Genomic DNA, 19,069 nt, shown 5'->3' with positions numbered 1-19,069 from the left:
TTATTTTATTTATTCATTTATTTTGAGACAGGGTCTCTCTCTGTATTGTCCAGGCTGGAGTGCAGTGGCACCATCACAGCTCACTGCAGCCTTGAACTCCCAGGCTCAAGTGATCCTCTCACCTTAGCCTCCCAAGTAGCTGGGACTACAGGCGTGCACCACCACACCCAACTATTTTTTTTTTTTTGTACAGACAGCATTTCACCATGTTGCCCAGGCTGATCTCGAACTCCTGGGCTCAAGCAATCTGCCCGCCACAGCCTGCCAAAGTGCTAAGATTACAGGCCTGAGCCACTGTGCCCAGCTGTCATCCCATTTTTAACTATGACAACTCATTTCACCTCTTTGTACCTTCATTTTCTCATGTATAAAATTGGATTGTAATTTCAGTCTCATAGAGTTGTTGTGAGGATTACATGAGTGAATTCAGGTAAAGCTCTTAGTATAGGGCTGGCAATAATAAATGCTCAATAAATACTGACTCCTATTATAAATACTGACTCCTATTATTTCTTAATTACTCATCTTTTAGCTAATGAGAGATATGTTTTAAACTGTTGATTCTTTCCATGCAGCTTTTGGATTGCTTTGGGATTCCTGTGTTGATGGCTCTGTCGTGGTTTATTCTTTATGCAAGATACAGAGTGATCCACTTCGTTGCTGTGGCTGTCTGTCTGTTGGGTGTAGGAACCATGGTTGGTGCAGACATACTAGCAGGGAGGGAAGACAATTCAGGTAAGATAGTGTCACATGTTTGTGCTTCAGTCACAGAATTTTATGTTTTCACCTTTATTCTGCAAACTATATCTTTTTATAGTAAAAAGCAGAAAATACATTTCTGGTTAACTACATTTGAAATTATATTTTTAGATTTACTTGTATCTGGTATTTTGTAACTACTTCCACAAAACAATCTGTATGTTCCTACCAGCCTATAGTTTTTCTTCCTTTTTGTTACATTAAATAGTTTTGTTTGTCTCTTGAGAGCAAAGTTTCTTTATATATTTGCAATAATCTTTTGTCTCATACATTTAAGATTGGTTACTGGAAAACCTACTGTCGATTATTTTTTTCTTTTTTTATTTAATCAACAAAGAAACTTGTTCACTGGAGTATTTCTTTTTAAGTCACTGTGTAGGTGAGAACACTTTGCCTCACTTTGTGTTGAATTCAGTTGATAGTATAAAATGTAATTAAGGTCTATGAATTCATCCAAGCTTCAAGTGAGTTAAATGTCTCCTTGGATTGAGAGAGAAAATTACAGTTGATACTATAAAATCTAATTAAGGTCTATGATTCACCCAATCTGCAAGTGAGTTAAGTGTCTCCTTGGATTAAGAGGGAAAATTACTTTGAAAGCAGGTTCCCATTTTTCAAATTGACCTACCTCTTCAGTGAACTCCATTAATTTGTCATGTCATAGAATCATTTTCTGAGGCCTTACATTATGATATATACCATCAATTTCTAGCCTGTTAGACTTCCGAGGAGTTACATTATGAAAAATCACAGCAGAATTGAACCAGAAAGTGAGAAGAGTAAGAGACTTTAAACTTCTAGTAACCAGGTTGGGTGCGGTGGCTCACACCTGTAATCCCAGCGTTTTGGAAGGCCAAAGTGGGTAGACCACCTGAGGTCAGGAGTTCAAGACCAGCCTGGCCAACATGGTGAACCCTCCGTCTCTACCAAAAATACAAAAATTAGGCCAGGCACAGTCACTCACACCTGTAATCCCAGTACTTTGGGAGGCCAAGGTGAGCGGATCACTTGAGTTCAGGAGTTCAGGAGTTCAAGACCAGTACAAATACAAAAATTAGCCAGGCCTGATGGAGGGTGCCTGTAATCCCGGCTATGCGGGAGGCTGAGGCAGGAGAATCACTTGAACCCGGAGGTGTAGGTTGCAGTGAGCCGAGATTGAGCCACTGCACTCTGCACTCCAGCCTGAGCAACAGAGCAAGACTCTGTCTCAAACACATGCGCGCGCGCGCACACACACACACTCTCACACATAAACTTCTAGTGACCAGTTTCTTCTTCTTTAGCATCATTTAAATGAACACGAGTCAGATGACCGCTTGGAGGCACGCCGTAGAGGTTCACCTGTTGACAGTGTTTTGCTTTTTGTGGCTTGTCTTCCTGCAGGGAGTGATGTATTGATTGGCGACATCTTGGTCCTTCTTGGGGCTTCCCTCTATGCCATTTCGAACGTTTGTGAGGAATACATCGTGAAGAAGCTGAGCAGACAGGAATTTTTAGGAATGGTGGGCCTGTTTGGAACAATTATCAGTGGTATACAGCTGTAAGATTCTACAATCTTTTTCTAAAAACAAAATAAGCAAATATATTATAGATGATAACTACTAATATTCGTTATTTATTTGGCCCAAATTCACATTTGAAATTAGTATTAGGTGGATGCAAGAGTAATTGTGTTTTGCCATTACCTAATAACTTGCTGAGTGTCTATTAGAGGATTGTTAAAATATCAAGAATTACTTCCTGTTTTCTTAAACATGTGTGTTGCTTAGGATTCCTGATTAGCATGTAGTAGAGGCATTTACCAGTAAGGAGTTTTCTCTTTTAGTTATTTCCAGAAAATATTAACACATTAACTTCCTAAGCTTATTCAAAAACAAAGTATAATACCACATTTTTCTCCTATACTTGACTATTATTGCAGAGCACCTGTAAGGGAGTCAAACATATCTTTATGGGCTCCTTTGGTTTTATTGTCATTTTTATTGAAGATAGTTATTTTTATATTCTAAGACAAATTCAAAAGTCCGTGTAATTCCGCACTTTAGCTGAAGTATAGTGACTAAAATGCTTATAAAATAGTGAACATTAGTATGTGGACCTCTCTGTGACCTCTTGTTTTAATCTTAGATTGATTGTGGAATATAAGGATATCGCCAGCATTCACTGGGACTGGAAAATTGGTATGTAAAGAAAGAAATCCTTTTAGTCAGCATTCTTTCCTTTAACTAACACATGAACATCTAGAGGATTATATTGTGCTTTATTTTAATATTTAGACACCTTTGTAAAATCCCAGAGTGATGTAATACATATCAGCTACAGTGGTTTACATTGAGTTTTCTCTGAAAATTGGTAGATAAACTTCCATAAAAGTTAATTCTTAATCTTTACCTGCAGGAATAGCCTTTGGTTACTAGGGATCCTGAACAAGACTGGAGATTGAACTTTGGTCAAACCAACTTTCAAGTAGATCTATATCCCGGGTCCTCAAATTTCTTGCGAAGGTTATCTGCTTGATATAATTTGTGAAGCATTAACCTGAATCGTCAGTGGTGTGAAATCTCCCTCACCTCCCATTGCTCCTGTCATCTGAATAATCCTAGGCATCTGCATAAATAAATAAAGGAAAACAAAATGGTGATGGGACAGTCAGAAAAGATTTGAACCTGGTTTAGCGATGGGGTGGGGAGAAGTTAAATAGTTCATAGATGTCATTGAAGATTGTCTACCATGCTTGATAATTTAATTCAATTAAATAACTTAGATTGCAGGCTGGGCGGGGTGGCCCACACCTGTAATCCCAGCACTTCGGGAGGCCGAGATGGGCGGGTCACCTGAGGTCAGGAGTTCGAGACCAGCCTGGCCAACATGGAGAACCCCGTCTCTACTAAAAATACAAAAAAAAAAATAGCCGAACATGGTGGCGGGCGCCTGTACTCTCAGCTACCCGGGAGGCTGAGGCAGGAGAATCACTTCAACCTGGGAGGCGGAGGTTGCAGTGTGCTGAGATTGCGCCACTGCACTCCAGCCTGGGCAACAGTGCGAGACTCCGTCTCGAAAAAAATAAAAATAACTTAGATTGCCAGAAAGTGTGTGTGTGTGTGTGTGCGCGTGTGTGCGCGCGTGCTGCGTATGGGATGAGATTAAAGAAGTGGTTGCAAAGCAGAGATAATTGCTAATGTAGTCAACATCCACATGGCAAGCACTGTCCTAAAGAGGATAATTATGTTGCGCTGCCTTGGAGCACTTAATTTAATGAGATGAACAAAATACAATGGACCTAATAACTGTCTTTGATGTCTTTAAAGATACTTTATTCTGAATCCAGTTATATGAATTATGTCCAACCAAACAAAAGCAAAGAAAAGATAATGATTTTTCTTGACACGAGATGTTGATTCTACCTTTACTGGCCTTTTATCACAAACATCACTGCGTCCTGGCAGGGTGCATAGCAAGGGGTGATAAGAGCAATGGACTCAGTCACACCATAAGCAGGATTTTCTGACCTTGATCATCCAATACCTTGTTGGATTTTTGAGGTCCTTTATCTACATCACAACTTGCTATTAATATTCTTTTTTCCAGAGAGCTTTGTGGTCTCATTTGCAATGCTGTTAACAAGGGGCTTTGTAGATAATATGCTAAAGGATTAGGGAGTTTTATATGGCAGCCAAGCCTCAAACTCCTTTGTCTTATGATTTCTTGTGCTAATATTAGATATTCCATGTTTTTTTCCACAGCCCTGCTGTTTGTGGCATTTGCCCTGTGTATGTTTTGCCTTTATAGCTTCATGCCATTGGTGATTAAAGTCACAAGTGCCACTTCCGTCAACCTAGGCATCCTGACAGCAGACCTCTACAGCCTTTTCGTTGGACTCTTTCTGTTTGGCTATAAGGTAAACAAATAGAGCATGTTCAAATAAGAATACTTGCTTGGATCCAAAAAACGTAGCAGGTTTCTTCAAGACTCGATCAAAAAATAAAACCTTCTCATCCTCTTGGCAAGAATTTTGTTAGTCAGGCCTCCCTTTACTACTACTGAATTAGAAAATGGGTTCACATAAGAATTGCCCTTCTAGGGTTATTCTAAAGAGTGAAATACGGCCGGGCGCGGTGGCTCACGCCTGTAATCCTGGCACTTTGGGAGGCCAAGGTGGGCGGATCACGAGGTCAAGAGATCGACACCATCCTGGCTAACACGGTGAAACCCCGTCTCTACTAAAAATACAAAAAATCAGCCGGGCATGGTGGCGGGCGCCTGTAGTCCCAGCTACTCCGGAGGCTGAGGCAGGAGAATGGCGTGAACCCGGGAGGCGGAGCTTGCAGTGAGCCGAGGTCGCACCACTGCACTTCAGCCTGGGTGACAGAGCGAGACTCCGTCTCAGAAAAAAAAAAAAAAAAGTGAAATACATGGATTTCATCTTCGATGGTATGGCCCAGGGCACTAGCTTATGGAATTGTTGACGCATGTTGCCGGGTGATAAACAAGCTGACCCAGAGCCGCTATTGACCTTGAGGGACAGTGTAACTTAGTCTGAGCACTAGGAACTTTTCCATTCATTCCTTTTGCCCTGGTACACAGACAAAAAGTCTGGAGTACCTGCTGGAAAGGAAAGAGAGATGGCCAGCTTATCATGCATGCATAATTGGGATGGTTCTGTCTTTGATAGTAATTTTATATCTTAAAGGTAATTCAGTCCATTGGTTTTTCAGACTTTTTCTATCCACATCATCATAGCCTTTACAAGCGTAACCTGCTGCCATCAGCAGTGGGTCCTATTACATGCACTAATTCTCAAGGCAGGTGGGGTGGAAGGGAATATATCAGTATCTCCAGGGGAAGCAAGAGAGCAAATATGAAGTTTGAAAAAATAACATCCTCAGAGAGCCTGATACACCTTTCCTTGAGAACTGATTGAGCCATTCATTTTATTTTATTTTATTATTTAATTAAATTAATTAATTTGTTTATTTGAGATGGAGTCTCACTCTATTGCCCAGGCTGGAGTGCAGTGGTGTGATCTCGGCTCACTGCAACCTCTGCCTCCCGGGTTCAAGCAATTCTCCTGCCTCAGCCTCCTGAGTAGCTGGGATTACAGGCACCCTCCATCATGCCCAGCTAGTTTTTGTATTTTCCTAGAGATGGAGTTTCACCATGTTGGCCAGGCTGGTCTTGAACTCCTGACCTCAGGTGATCTGCCCGCCTCAGCTTCCCTAAGTGCTAGGATTATAGGCGTGAGCCATAATACCTGGTGGAGCCATTTATTTTAGACACGGAGGAACAAAGGCCCGGGGAGGTGATGTGCAGCTCAGTGACTTACCCTTAGTCAGCAGCTGGTTAGTGGTAAAGCCACTACTAAGTCTTAGTTGTCAGTCTTCTATCAGTCCAGGCTTCTTGCCACTGCACTTTCCACCTTAATTTCATTATTAAGATGAGAATCTCAGGCTTATGATTGCATCATGTTAAAGTCTCATAATCAGAGAGAACCAAGTATATAGATTTTTTTTTTCAACTTCACAGCTACTTGGAAAATTCCTAGGGCAGCAGGTTAGCAGTTTTCATCTTTTTTTTTCTTAGATCCAGGGCTTGCTGATCATTCTTTTTAAAATCTTAAGCCCCTTTTAAATGCTTAAAAATTCAGAACCCCAGTCATTTATACCTATTATTTACCATATTATAAATGAAAACGGATAAATTAAAAAATACTTAATTCATTAAGAAAATAATAAATTCATCATGTTAACATTTTTATGAAAGATTGTATTTTTCAAAATAAAAAAATAGAAGAATGTCATTGATTTATATTTTAAAAATCTCTTTACTGTGTGGCTTACTAGAAAACACCTGGATTCTCACCTCTGCCTCTTCCTTCTGCCTTGTCATATCACATGTCATATAGCTTCTAGAACATTTCATTGTGCATCTGCAAGATGATGAAAGTGAAAAGGGCATATAGCATTTTAGTATTATGGTAATAATAGTTTTGAGGGCCAGGCGTGATGGCTTACGCCTATAATCCCAGCACTTTGGGAGGCTGAGGTGGGTGAATCACCTGAGGTCAAGAGTTCGAGACTAGCCATGGTCAACATGGAAACCCCCTCTCCACTAAAAGTACAAAAACTAGCAGGGCGTGGTGGCCCATGCCTGTAATCCCAGGTACTCGGGAGGCTGAGGCAGGAGAATCGCTTGAACCTGGGAGGCAGAGGTTGCAGTGAGCCGAGATTGCACCATTGCACTCCAGCCTGGGTGGGTAACAAGAGCAAAACTCTGTCTCAAAAAAAAAAAAAAAAAAAAAGTAATAATAGCTTTGACTGTATAGATTCCTCCCCAGCGTTTTAGGTTTTAGGATTTTGGATTATACTTTGAGAACCCCTGCTTTAGAAATATCTCTTTTCAGCCTGGACAACATGGCAAAACCCATCTCTACAAAAAAAAAAAAAAAAAAAATACAAAAATAATTAGCCAGACATGGTAGTGTGTACCTGGTGTCCCAGCCACTGGAGAGAGAGGCTGAAGTGGGAGGATCACTTGGGCCCAGGGAGGTTGAGGCTGCAGTGAGTCATCATCTGACAACACCACTGCACTCCAGCCTGGCTGACAGAGCGAGACCTGTCTTCTCCCAGCATGCCTTCAGTAAAGGATTATTGACCTGCTTCCTATCTTCCTGACAGTCATTTGAGCAGACAGTTAGGATGCTGGCCATTACCTGATAATTTTAGTTTCAGTAGAGGCTATCAACTATATTTCTTTGTCCTTGTAAAATTTTTTATCCAGACAAATCCTTATTTATGCTATTCCCAGAAGTCAACCATGAACTCACAACACTTAACTGAATTATTGCTACATTAAGCTCAGTGGATTCTCAGAAATTTCTACTTAAGGAATGTAAACCTTTTTGCATTGCAAGGTTACATGTCAAGGAACCAGCCATTATCTTTGCAGACTTGCTGGTTAAGGTATTCCTGAACTAAGACTGAAGGAATGTTTATAGCTTTATAGCTTATTGGTACCATCATTTAAAAAAAGCCAGGCCGGGCACGGTGGCTCACGCCTGTAATCCCAGCACTTTGGGAGGCCGAGGTGGGTGGATGACGAGGTCAGGAGATCGAGACCATCTTGGCTAACATGATGAAACCCTGTCTCTACTAAAAATACAAAAAATTAGCCAGGCGTGGTGGCACATACCTGTAATCCAGCTGCTCAGGAGGCTGAGGCAGGAGAATGGCGTGAACCCAGGAGGCAGAGCTTGCAGTGAGCCAAGATCACGCCACTGCACTCCAGCCTGGGCAACAGAGCAAGACTCTGTCTCAAAAAAAAAGCCAGTGTGCTGGGCATAGTGGGTCACACCTGCACTTTGGGAGGCCAAGGCGAGTGGAGCACGAGGTCAGGAGATTGAGACCATCCTGGCCAACATGGTGAAACCCCATCTCTACTAAAAATACAAAAATTAGCTGGGCGTGGTGGCACGCATCTGTAGTCCCAGCAGGAGAATTGCTTGAACCTGGGAGGTGGAGGTTGCAGTGAGCCGAGATCATGCCATTGCACTCCAGCCTGGGCGACAGAGTGAGACTCCATCTTAAAAAAAATAAAAAAAGTAAGATAAATAAATAAAGTCAAAGTGAATCAGAGAAGTCATCATGATGGGCCCAGATTTTTTTTCTGAGAGCCAAATTGTCATGGACTACAATGTCAGCCTTGTTTTTCTGTGATGCTGTGGCTGCATTTCATCTGGCCACCACTAGGAGTGCTGGTGTTTCTATATAGCAGTTGCAGGCCAGTTGGTGGCTGGCTATAGCTTCAACTGCTTTTAACTTTAAAATGAAAAAATCCCTTTCTTATGTCATTTTTTGGCCACATAACTTTACTATTCTCAGAATCGGAGCATGCAGTTGATAAATTCCTTTCCAGTTATTTTGTGTTCCTTTGTCCCTGAATGTCTAATAGTTCATTCTTAGATCAGATTTTTACTATTTTTGGTCAAATGTTATTTCAAGACTTATAGAGCAAAGAGCAGGTCTTCTGAAATCTTCAGAATAAATTACAGAGGTAGAAAAAACTCAGAGCATAATGAAGTCACCTAGCACTTTAGAAGCAGTTTTTTTGTTTTGTTTGTGATAGAGTCTCGCTCTGTCACCCAGGCTGGAGTACAGTGGTGTGATCTCAGCTCACTGCAACCCCTGCATTCTGGGTTCAAGTGATTCTTGTGCTTCAGCCTCTCGAGTAGCTAGGATTACAGGCACCTGCTACCAAACCCGGCTAATTTGTGTATTTTTAGTAGAGACGGGGTTTCACCATGTTGGCCAGGCTGGTCTTGAACTCCTGACCTCAGGTGATCCACTCGCCTTGGCCTCCCAGAGTGCTGGGACTACAGGGCATGAGCCACTGAGCCTGGCCAAGTAGTTTTTAAAGGCAGATTGTAAGCTTAATATACTACAAGTTTTAAAAACTGTGTCTAACTTTGGCTCTAATTTTTTGAAGCAGACAGTTGAAAAAGAGGCTCAGAATTTTTTACACTCATCCATGTCAGACCTTAAGCACTCTGCCTCTCCTGAAATTGATCTTGAGTGAATATTTGCTGAATAAAGTAACTGCAAGAAACTTCCTGCATAGATCCAGACACACAGAATTTTACAAGACAAAAAAGTAAGCACCTCTAATTCAGGAGACTTACTCAATCTCTTTATTAGTCTCTCCATGCTAATAAAAGTGACTCAATTTAATCACCTGCCTTCTTAAGAGAGACATAGTAGTTTTTCTTCTGAACATTTTAAAAGCCACCAAACCAAATATAACAGATTTTGAACAAGTTATATAGGTTTTTTCACAGGTAACAGTGAACACTTTATGGGACAGCATGATTACCTTTCAAAATACCAACTTCAGGCTGGGCGCAAGTGGCTCACACCTGTAATCCCAACACTTTGGGAGACCGAGGTGGGTGGGTCACTTTAGTTCAGGAGTTTGAGACCAGCCTGGCCAACATGGTGAAACCCCCTCTCTACCAAAAATACAAAAATTATCCAGGCATGGTTGTGCGTGCTTGTAGTCCCAGCTACTCTGGAGGGTGAGGCAGAAGAATCGCTTGAACCCAGGAGACAGAGGTTGTAGTGAGCCGAGATTGCGCCATTGCACTCCAGCCTGGGAGACAGAGTGAGACTCTGTCTAAAAAAGAAAAAAAGAAAACAATACAGACTGATTTCTTTAACACTTCAACTTTTGTATGAATTTTCAGCTGAAATAAGAGGAAATATACAAAGTTCTTAATAGGATTTATTTAGACTTTTGGGGTGTATCATTTTTCCATATATATACCCAATGAATTCGTGTTCTGTCCTCACTGCATTTTGCCCTGGGTGGTGGTTTTCAGTCTTAGGAAGGGGAAAGTTGGGGAAGGTCACCAAAAACTCCATCCATAGTTGTAAAATGTCTGTCACAGACATTATAAAATGTCACAGGCTCTCTGTTCCCTATGATTGTCCTCACTGGACCTTACACCAGTCGCCTCTTTGGGCTTCGGATTCTTCTGGTATCTTAGGCTCTTTCTAGCTCTAAAATTCTGAATCTGCTCAGTGTACCATAAATTTTACTATGTAATACTTGCCTACAGAGACAAGATAATGTATTACATTTTAGCAAAATGAATTTCATTGAATAGCACACATTGAGAGGCTGTAGAGCAGATGCCACCCACATTTCATCATAGTCTTACGTTCCTATGTTTCATACCAATATTGTAGGCTGTATCTAGGGTCTGAACGGGGCTCTCTGTGGTATCCATGATGACCTTTTATTTTCTCCACTAAGTGGGATTATGTGCAGAGTGGGGTGTAGCTGGATTATGACAGAGAAAAGCAAAGATCCATTTCTCCTAAAGATCCAAGGATCCAGGTGGCTTATGTGCCGGGTGCTGTTGGCAGAGTCCCATCATTCAGCAGCATACAAAGGAAGGTTTTGTGCATTAGCATCTCCTTAGGCAACTTTCAGAAACAAGATCATGAGGCCAGGCATGGTGGCTCATGCCTGTAATCCCCCACACTTTGGGAGCCTGAGGCGGGCGGATTGCTTGAGCTCAGGTGTTCGAGACCAGCCTGGGCAACATGGAAAAACCCCGTCTCTACAGAAAACACAAAAATTGGCCAGGTGTGGTGGTGAGTGCCTGTGGTCTCAGCTACTCTGGAGGTTGAGGCGGGAGGATCACTGGAGCCTGGGAGGCAGAGGTTGCAGTGAGTCGAGATTGCGTCACTGCACTCCATCCAGCCTGGGCCACAGAGTGAGACCCTGTCTTAAAAAAACAAAAAGAAAAAGAAAAAGAAAAGAAAAAGATTATGAGAAGGTAATCCTCAAAGCACAGTTGGCAAAAGCCAGCAGCAAAGATGTGTATGTGAGGGGCACAATTCACTGCCTGTTCTTCTCTTCTAGTTTTCAGGACTCTACATCCTGTCCTTCACCGTCATCATGGTGGGGTTTATCCTGTACTGCTCCACCCCAACTCGCACGGCCGAGCCGGCTGAAAGCAGTGTGCCTCCGGTCACCAGCATTGGGATTGACAACCTGGGGATGAAGCTGGAGGAGAACCTCCAGGAGACCCACTCTGCTGTCTTGTAGCTGGAGAAGACGGCGCACCCATCCCCCACCAGGATAAAGCAGAGCCTGCTGCTTGCTGAAGGGACACTTGGGGAAAAATAGCAGACTCAGAGTGGACACTCTACAACCCTGGGTTGGATCCAGTGGTTAGGTTTTAGAGAGGAACACCAAACAAAGTTCAAAAGTAGAAATACCAAACTAGAGCAGAAACCAAGCTAAGAGTGTGTTTCTGTGTTTGAGGACCAATACCTGTTCGTGTCAGGGAGATGAGGTGCGGACCCCACACCGGGGTCTCAGAGGCACCAGTGGGAAAGCAGGACTGGGGAGAGATCCAGGAGTGAGCCAGCCTCAAGCCAGGGCGGGAAAGCAGGCTGTCCAGGCTGGGCTTGGTGGTCAGGAACAGGGGCAGCTCACGGTGGCTCTGGAGTACGTTTCCTCTGTCAGAGGCTTCGAGGTTTTTTTTGTTTTTTGTTTTTGTTTTTTGTTTTTTGTTTTTTTTTGCTGGGGCAGTTATTGTCCACAGGCCTTTGGGTACAGATGAGGCCTTGGGGCTGACTGCATGTGGCAGAAAACGGGTGGGTCAGCCCTTGTAAACTCCTGAGCTATAAGTGTGAGTACTGTACGAGCATTAAACTGGAGTGCAGTAAACCTAGGAACCCTCCCACAATTGGTTTTTTATTTGTTTGTTTGAGACACAGAGTCTAGAGTGCAGTGGCACAATCTCAGCTCACTGTAACCTCTGCCTCCTGGGTTCAAGTGTGAGTAGCTGGGATTACGAGCATGTGGCCCCACGCCCAGCTAAGTTTTGTATTTTTCAGTAGACATGGGGTTTCACCATGTTGCCCAGGCTGGTCTTGACCTCCTTACCTCAAGTGATCCGCCTGCCCCGACCTCCCAAAGTGCTGGGATTACAGGCATGAGCCACCATGCTCGGCCTGTTTTGTTTGATTTTATAGAGAGGTGGGGTGTCGCCATGTTGCCCAGGCTAGTCTCAAATTCCTGAGCTAAAGCGATCTGCCCACCTCGGCCTCCCAAAGTGCTAGGATTACAGATGTGAGCCACTGTGCCTGGCCTATTTGTTTGTTTAAAACATTTCTCCATCACTCATTCCAGGTCCCAGAGCAAACTCTCTCTGCTCTCAGAGCCTGTGACACTGGATATGTGTTCCACAGTTTCAGTCCCAGGTCATACTCTCCAACATTTTTCAGAGCTCCATATATATGTAGATGCCATCCTTTCTAAAAACTTCTCACGACCTCCTGGAATATTCCTATTGATCTCATTTTATTTAGCATTAGCTCAAGAAACTAAGTCTTAGTGCACATTATCACAACAAAGAAAAAGCTTTGTTTTTATAACTGGTAAAAACAAGAAAAGATTATCATCAAAATATAAATGAAAATATAAAATTAATCATTTCTCTCCGAAGAGTATGCCCGGGAGCCTCCAGTTGTTAAAAGAGGATACTATTACTACTTCTTATCAAAAATTTGTAATGCCTTGTGATTTTTATACTTCAATACAAAGTGTTAATATGTATCATCAGTATAATAACCAACAAAATGCCACTTTAAGAAAACTGTTATGTAAATTTTTTTGTAACAATGTAAGAAAGAAATGGGGAGTAAGTGTTCACATCATTAAAAGGCTTTGAATTCATGGAAATAAATCAACTGTGTGGTTTCTTTGATTAACCAGTTCCCCTTGTGGACTTTTTTTTTTTCCAGTAAAACCTTCCTTTAAAACCCTTGTGGATTTTTTTTTTTTTTTTTTTTTTTTTTGAGACAGTCTCGCTGTGTCGCCTAGGCTAGAGTGCAAAGGTGCCATCTCGACTCACTGCAACCTCTGCCTCCTGGGTTCTGCAGTTCTCCTACTGGGACCTTAGGCACGCGCCACCATGCCTAGCAAATTTTTATATTTTTAGTAGAAATGGGGTATCACCGTGTTGTCCAGGCTGGTCTCGAACTGACCTCAAGTGATCCACCCACCTCAGTCTCCCAAAGTGCTGGGATTACAGGCATGAGCCACTACGCCCGTCCCCCTTGTGGATTTTGAATGACTTCATATATTCAATATTTCTTCATACTCAATTTTTCAGATTCATATCCTCTGTGGGGTGAGGCAAGCCTGTCTATTTGGGGACTATGCTGGGATTCAAGGGAATTCAGAGCAAGCCCACCGGTCATTTGCAGGAATAAACGTTTTCCACTTCTGAATTACCACAATGAGTTTTTTACTTTTTTGAGTGAAGTAACCTTTCATTTTCTGCAACCAATTAAAACTGCCTTTTCAATTGATATTTAGTTTTCACTCCCTAACATTAACAACTATGAGAGTGGGGTTATGTTAAAATGTTTGGCTCTTTTGGGAAGACTTTCAGTTTGATTAGCACACTGATGGTTTATTTTTAAATTTGTGCTATTTTGCTCATTGTTTCATTTTATTTACACCAGTGACAGCTGCAGTCAGAACTACAGTTGCTGATCCTCCAAGATTGCTGTTTGGTGAGCAGGGTCATTCACAAAGTCTTTGGTTACATATTTGGGTGTTTAGGATACATACACACCATGATGGACTTTAGAAAAAGGAGGTAGGCCAGGTACAGTGGCCCAAGCCTGTAATCCTAGCACTGTTAGGGGCAGGTCTTTGTTCATAGAGCTCCCAAGATGGTGGTGGGCCACTCGCAAGATGGCGCGGGCCACTCCCAAGATGGTGGCAAGCCTTTTGTTCTCTCAGCTGGGGTTCTTGGCCTCACGGATTCCAAGGAATGGAACCTTGGGCCATGCGCTGAGTGTTATAGCTCTATTAGAAGCTGTGGGTCTAGTGTTCGGCTTGATTAGGACGAATCTGGGCACTTGGCCCTGCAGGAACAGTGGCGAGCCTTTAGTCCCATTGGAGCGGCAATGGGCGCCTCGCTGGATCAGGAGCATAGCGGACACCCTGCCGGATCCGGAGGGGTTGAAGTCAATGGCGGGTCTGCAATGGCGGCAAACAGCAGTGATGGACGGCTGGGCCTGAGCCATAACAAACACGGACCAGAAGAATGCGCAGTTGCAAGATTTAAGAGTGAAAACAGGCCGGGCGCGGTGGCTCAAGCCTGTAATCCCAGCACTTTGGGAGGCCGAGATGGGCGGATCACGAGGTCAGGAGATCGAGACAATCCTGGCTGACACGGTGAAACCCCGTCTCTACTAAAAAATACAAAAAAACTAGCCGGGCGAGGTGGCGGGCGCCTGTAGTCCCAGCTACTCGGGAGGCTGAGGCAGGAGAATGGTGTGAACCCGGGAGGCGGAGCTTGCAGTGAGCCTAGATCACGCCACTGCACTCCAGCCTGGGCGGCAGAGCGAGACTCCGTCTCAAAAAAAAAAAAAAAAAAAAAAAAAAGAGTGAAAACAGAGCTCCCATACAATGGGAGGGGACCCAAAGGGGGTTGCCTGATGCGGCTCAAATGCCTGGGTTTATATCCCGATCATTGTCCCCTCCTCGTGCTCTTAGGCGATATATGATTTGACTATTTATTTATCTCCTGCTTTTAGCCTAATTTGTATTTTAGTGAGCCCTCTTTACTACCTGATTGGTCGGGTGTGAGCTGAGTTACTAGCCCTGTGTTTAAAGGTGGGTGAGGTCACCTTCCCCAACTAGACTTAGGAATTCCTAGCCTAGGAAATCCAGCTAGTCCTGTCTCCCAGCACTTTGGGAAGCTCAGGCAGGCAGATTACTTGAGGCCATGAGTTGGAGACCAGCTGGGTTAATTAACATGGTGAAACCCTGTCTCTAAAAAACACAAAAATTAGCTGGGTATGGTGGCATGTACCTGTGGTCCTATCTACTCAGGAGGCCGAGGCTGGAGGATCACTTGACCTTGGGAGGTTGAGGCCCCAATGAGCCAAGATCATACCACTGCACTCCAGCCTGGGCAATAGACCCTGTATCAGAAAAAAAAAAAAAAAAAAAAAAAAAAAAAAAAAAAAAGAAAAAGGAGGTAGCCTTTTTTTTTTGAGACGGAGTCTCGCTCTGTCGCCCAGGCTGGGGTGCAGTGGCCGGATCTCAACTCACTGCAAGCTCCGCCTCCCGGGTTTACGCCATTCTCCTGCCTCAGCCTCCCGAGTAGCTGGGACTACAGGCGCCCGCCACCTTGCCCGGCTAGTTTTTTGTATTTTTTAGTAGAGATGGGGTTTCACCGTGTTAGCCAGGATGGTCTCAATCTCCTGACCTCGTGATCCACCCGTCTCGGCCTCCCAAAGTTCTGGGATTACAGGCTTGAGCCACCGCGCCTGGCCTGGAGGTAGCTTTTTTTGAACCCTAGGAAATAATCCAAATCTCAACTTATCTCTGTTAACTTTTTTTTTTTTGAGATGGAGTCTCACTATGTTGCCCAGCCTGGGATGCACTGTCCCAATCTTGGCTCACTGCAACCTCCGCCTCCCGGGTTCAAGCAGTTCTCCTGCCCCTGCCTCCCAAGTAGCTGAGACTACTGGCATGCACCACCACGTCCTGCTAAGTTTTGTATTTTTAGTAGAGACGGGGGTTTACAATATTGGTCAGGCTGGTCTCGAACTCCTGACCTCGTGATCTGCCTGCCTCGGCCTCCCAAAGTGCTGGGATTACAGGTGTGAGTCACCATGCCTGGCCATCTCTGTTAACTTTTAGAGATATACTTTGTTTACATATTCAAAAACATAAAATTAAACATTTTTAGAGAATGATCTTTGATGTATGTATTATACCAGAAAAGACACCACCATAAAGGTTAATATTTTAACATAATTGAGTTACCTCACTTGAATCTGAGTGTTCTTGGAGAAACCTGAAGTCACCCCTTACGACCAATATGATTTGTGTCCCTCCTCACTAAACAGATATTGAATGTTTATCATGTCTAAGTAGTTTTTTTTATGTATGTGTACCAGTTTATTATAAAGGATACAGATGAAGAGATGTATAGGGTAAGGCATGGGAGAAGGGGCGAGGGGCTTCCATCCTCTCCCTGGACACACTACTTTTCAGAAACCTTCACGGCTTCGGCTATCCAGAGGCTCCCTGAACTCAGTTCTCTTGGATTTGTTTTGCTGAGGAGAGTCTGGCTCTGTCACCCAGGCTGGAGTGCAGTGGCTCGATCTCAGCTCACTGCAACCTCCACCCCCGGGGTTCAAGGAATTCTCGTGCCTCAGCCTCAGGCATGAGCCACCATGCCCAGCTTTTTGTTGTTGTTGTTGTTGTTATTTTTGGTAGATACGGGGGTTTCACCATGTTGGCCAGGCTGGTCTCAAACTCCTGCGCTCCAGTGAGCTGTCCGTCTTGGCCTCCCACAGTGCTGGGATTATAGGTGCGAGCCACTGCACCCGGCCCTCTTGTGTTTTTATGGAAGTTTCCTTATTCAGCATTCCTTCCCCAGGGTATAGGGCGGGACTCTCTCTGGGGAGGGTCTGAAGACCCACAATCAGAAAAGTAGGCGAGGTTAGAGTCCTGCCTTGGGGCAGGTGAACAGAGGGCAGGAGAAACATTCTGTTTCCTGAGGCCTTACCCAACATAACAAAAGACTGTAATGGGGCTATGGTAGTTAGGACCCAGGAACTGGATGCAAACTGATACATATCATGACACCATAGGCCACCTCTAGTTTTCAACCATGGATCCCTTACAGCAAAACAAATATACACAATCTTTAATCATTACTTTAGTCCATCATATTGTGTGACTGTCTCCCAGGCAGAGGTCACTCAAGTTTGCAAGCTTCCTTTTAATCTTGTCAGACTCAAAAAGCAAGAGTGGTCTTGGCAGGCACACTGCTTCGCCCGTTCAGGCACCTGGGATCATCGAGCTAAGAGACAGCTCTGAGCCTCTTTAAAGTCATCATTCATATGATATTGGATTTTCCTCAATTTATAACCCACTTTTAAATTTATTTATTCTTGGCTATTCCTCCTATTTTCCATTTGTCATTTAATTTTACCCCAATTTTTCCACTTTGGGAAGGACATTAGTTTTGGCCACTGTGCTGATTCATGTCACTGATAGCAGTACCTGTCTAGCCAGTGCCTCCCCTTCAGTCCATGCCCGTTCCTAGAAGGAAAGCTCACATAGATTCTGAACTAGTGAGCCCTTTTTTTTTTTTTTTTTTTTCTTGAGACAGAGTATCACTCACTCTGTCACCCAGGCTGGAGTGCAATGGTATGATCTCAGCTCACTGCAACCTATGCCTCCCAGGTTCAAGTGATTCTCCTGCCTCAGCCTCACGAGTAGCTGGGACTACAGGAACACACCACCATGCCCGGTTAATTTTTGTATTTTTTAAGTAGACATGGGGTTTTATCATGTTGGCCAGGCTGGTCTCGAACTCTTGACCTCAGGTGGTCAACCCACCTCAGCCTCCCAAAGTACTGGGATTACAGGCCTGAGCCACCGTGCCCAGCCTATATTTATTCTTAATCTCAATTTTTCCAGATGGGGTGAAGGCACAACCAACCCCTCATCAGGCCCGTAGGAATTCTGAGGAAGTTTAAAAACATAGTGACAATTTCCTGCTTAGAAATCATTCCTGCTTCCAGCACTTGTAGTTACAGCCCTGGTCCTAGGACCACTGCATTAGGTAGTAGAGAGAAAAAAAATTTTTTGAGGTGATTTTGAAACCACCTTTGCAAAATTATAACTGAGACAATGAAAGAGCTCTAACCTAACCAACTCTATCTTGCTTCTAACCTCCAAGCTGTCCTTGTTTATTCCTGGGCATAGGCTGAACTAACTTTGGGAAGAACTTAGTTTATAGGTTATAGTTTAAAACAAAGATGAGGCCAGGCATGGTGGCTCACACCTGTAATCCCAGCACTTTGGGAGGTGGAGGCGGGTGGAACAACTGAGGTGGGGATTTTGAGACCAGCATGGCCAACATGGTGAAATCCTGTCTCTACTAAAATACAAAAATTAGCAGGGCATGGTGGTAGATACCTGTAATCCCAGCTACTCGGGAGGCTGAGGCAGGAGAATCGCTTGAACCCAGGAGGCGGAGGTTGCAGTGAGCCAAGATCATGCCATTGCATCCAACCTGGGTGACAGAATAAGACTTTGTCTCAAAAATAAAAATAAATACATCAATAAAAAATGATTACAGCCCTTTCCCCAAAAGAAGCCTCCTTGCCTGGAGACTGAACTACTAACATCAGCCACAAGATTAGGAATTATGGTTTAGGAGTCATGCAGGTGGAGGCTACAACATTCTGACCCTTTCTAAGCTGCTCCTATGATCAGTGCTTGAGATATTTTGCAGACCCTGTACTTGATGGATCAGCTGGCACCACCCAGATTGACTAACTGGTTCATCTGATCTGTGGCTCTCACCCAGGAACAGATTCAGTGCAAGAGGACAGCTTCCATTCCTTGTGATTTCATCTCTTACCTAACCAACTAGCACTCCTGGCTCACTGACTTCTCCCCACCTACCAAGTTGTCCTTAAAAACTCTGCTCCCCAGAAAGAAACTTAGTGAAAAAAAAAAAAAAAAAAAAGTCAAGCCCCTCTCCTCCTTTCTCCGTCAACGTGATGTGTGTTTGACTTCGCTTCTCGCCATGTCTTCTCACAAGACTTTCAGATTAAGCGAGTCCTGGCCAAGAAACAAAAGCAAAATTGTCCCATTTCCCAGTGGATTCACAAGAAAACTGGTAACAAGGTCACAATCGCATTACCATATCAAGCTGAGAATGTCACCACTATCTGGAGAGATACACATG

The 19,069-nt window shown here is 43.7% G+C and overlaps 3 protein-coding genes across 4 annotated transcripts in view; 2 read left to right on the top strand and 1 right to left on the bottom strand.

Moving 5' to 3' along the window:
- Positions 1-13,011, top strand: part of SLC35F2 (solute carrier family 35 member F2) — a 65,974-nt gene extending 52,963 nt beyond the window's left edge. For both annotated transcript variants that reach the window (XM_050758708.1, XM_050758709.1), the window contains 5 exons: positions 576-735; positions 2,143-2,299; positions 2,887-2,939; positions 4,503-4,657; positions 11,182-13,011. In XM_050758708.1, the coding sequence (XP_050614665.1) occupies positions 576-735; positions 2,143-2,299; positions 2,887-2,939; positions 4,503-4,657; positions 11,182-11,367 (711 nt within the window). In that variant the 3' untranslated portion in view covers positions 11,368-13,011. The remainder of the gene's footprint in view (positions 1-575; positions 736-2,142; positions 2,300-2,886; positions 2,940-4,502; positions 4,658-11,181) is intronic.
- The window catches only part of ACAT1 (acetyl-CoA acetyltransferase 1), a 976,528-nt gene that overhangs the window by 345,723 nt on the left and 611,736 nt on the right, over positions 1-19,069 (bottom strand). The gene's annotated exons all lie outside the window — the stretch shown is intronic.
- CWF19L2 (CWF19 like cell cycle control factor 2) overlaps positions 1-19,069 on the top strand; it is an 808,601-nt gene that overhangs the window by 344,855 nt on the left and 444,677 nt on the right. The gene's annotated exons all lie outside the window — the stretch shown is intronic.

This window comes from Macaca thibetana, chromosome 14 (genome assembly GCF_024542745.1).
Source record: "Macaca thibetana thibetana isolate TM-01 chromosome 14, ASM2454274v1, whole genome shotgun sequence".
NCBI classification, from domain to species: Eukaryota; Metazoa; Chordata; class Mammalia; order Primates; family Cercopithecidae; genus Macaca; species Macaca thibetana.
Note: the sequence above shows the minus strand (reverse complement) of the source record. Positions and strands in the feature narration are given on the sequence as shown.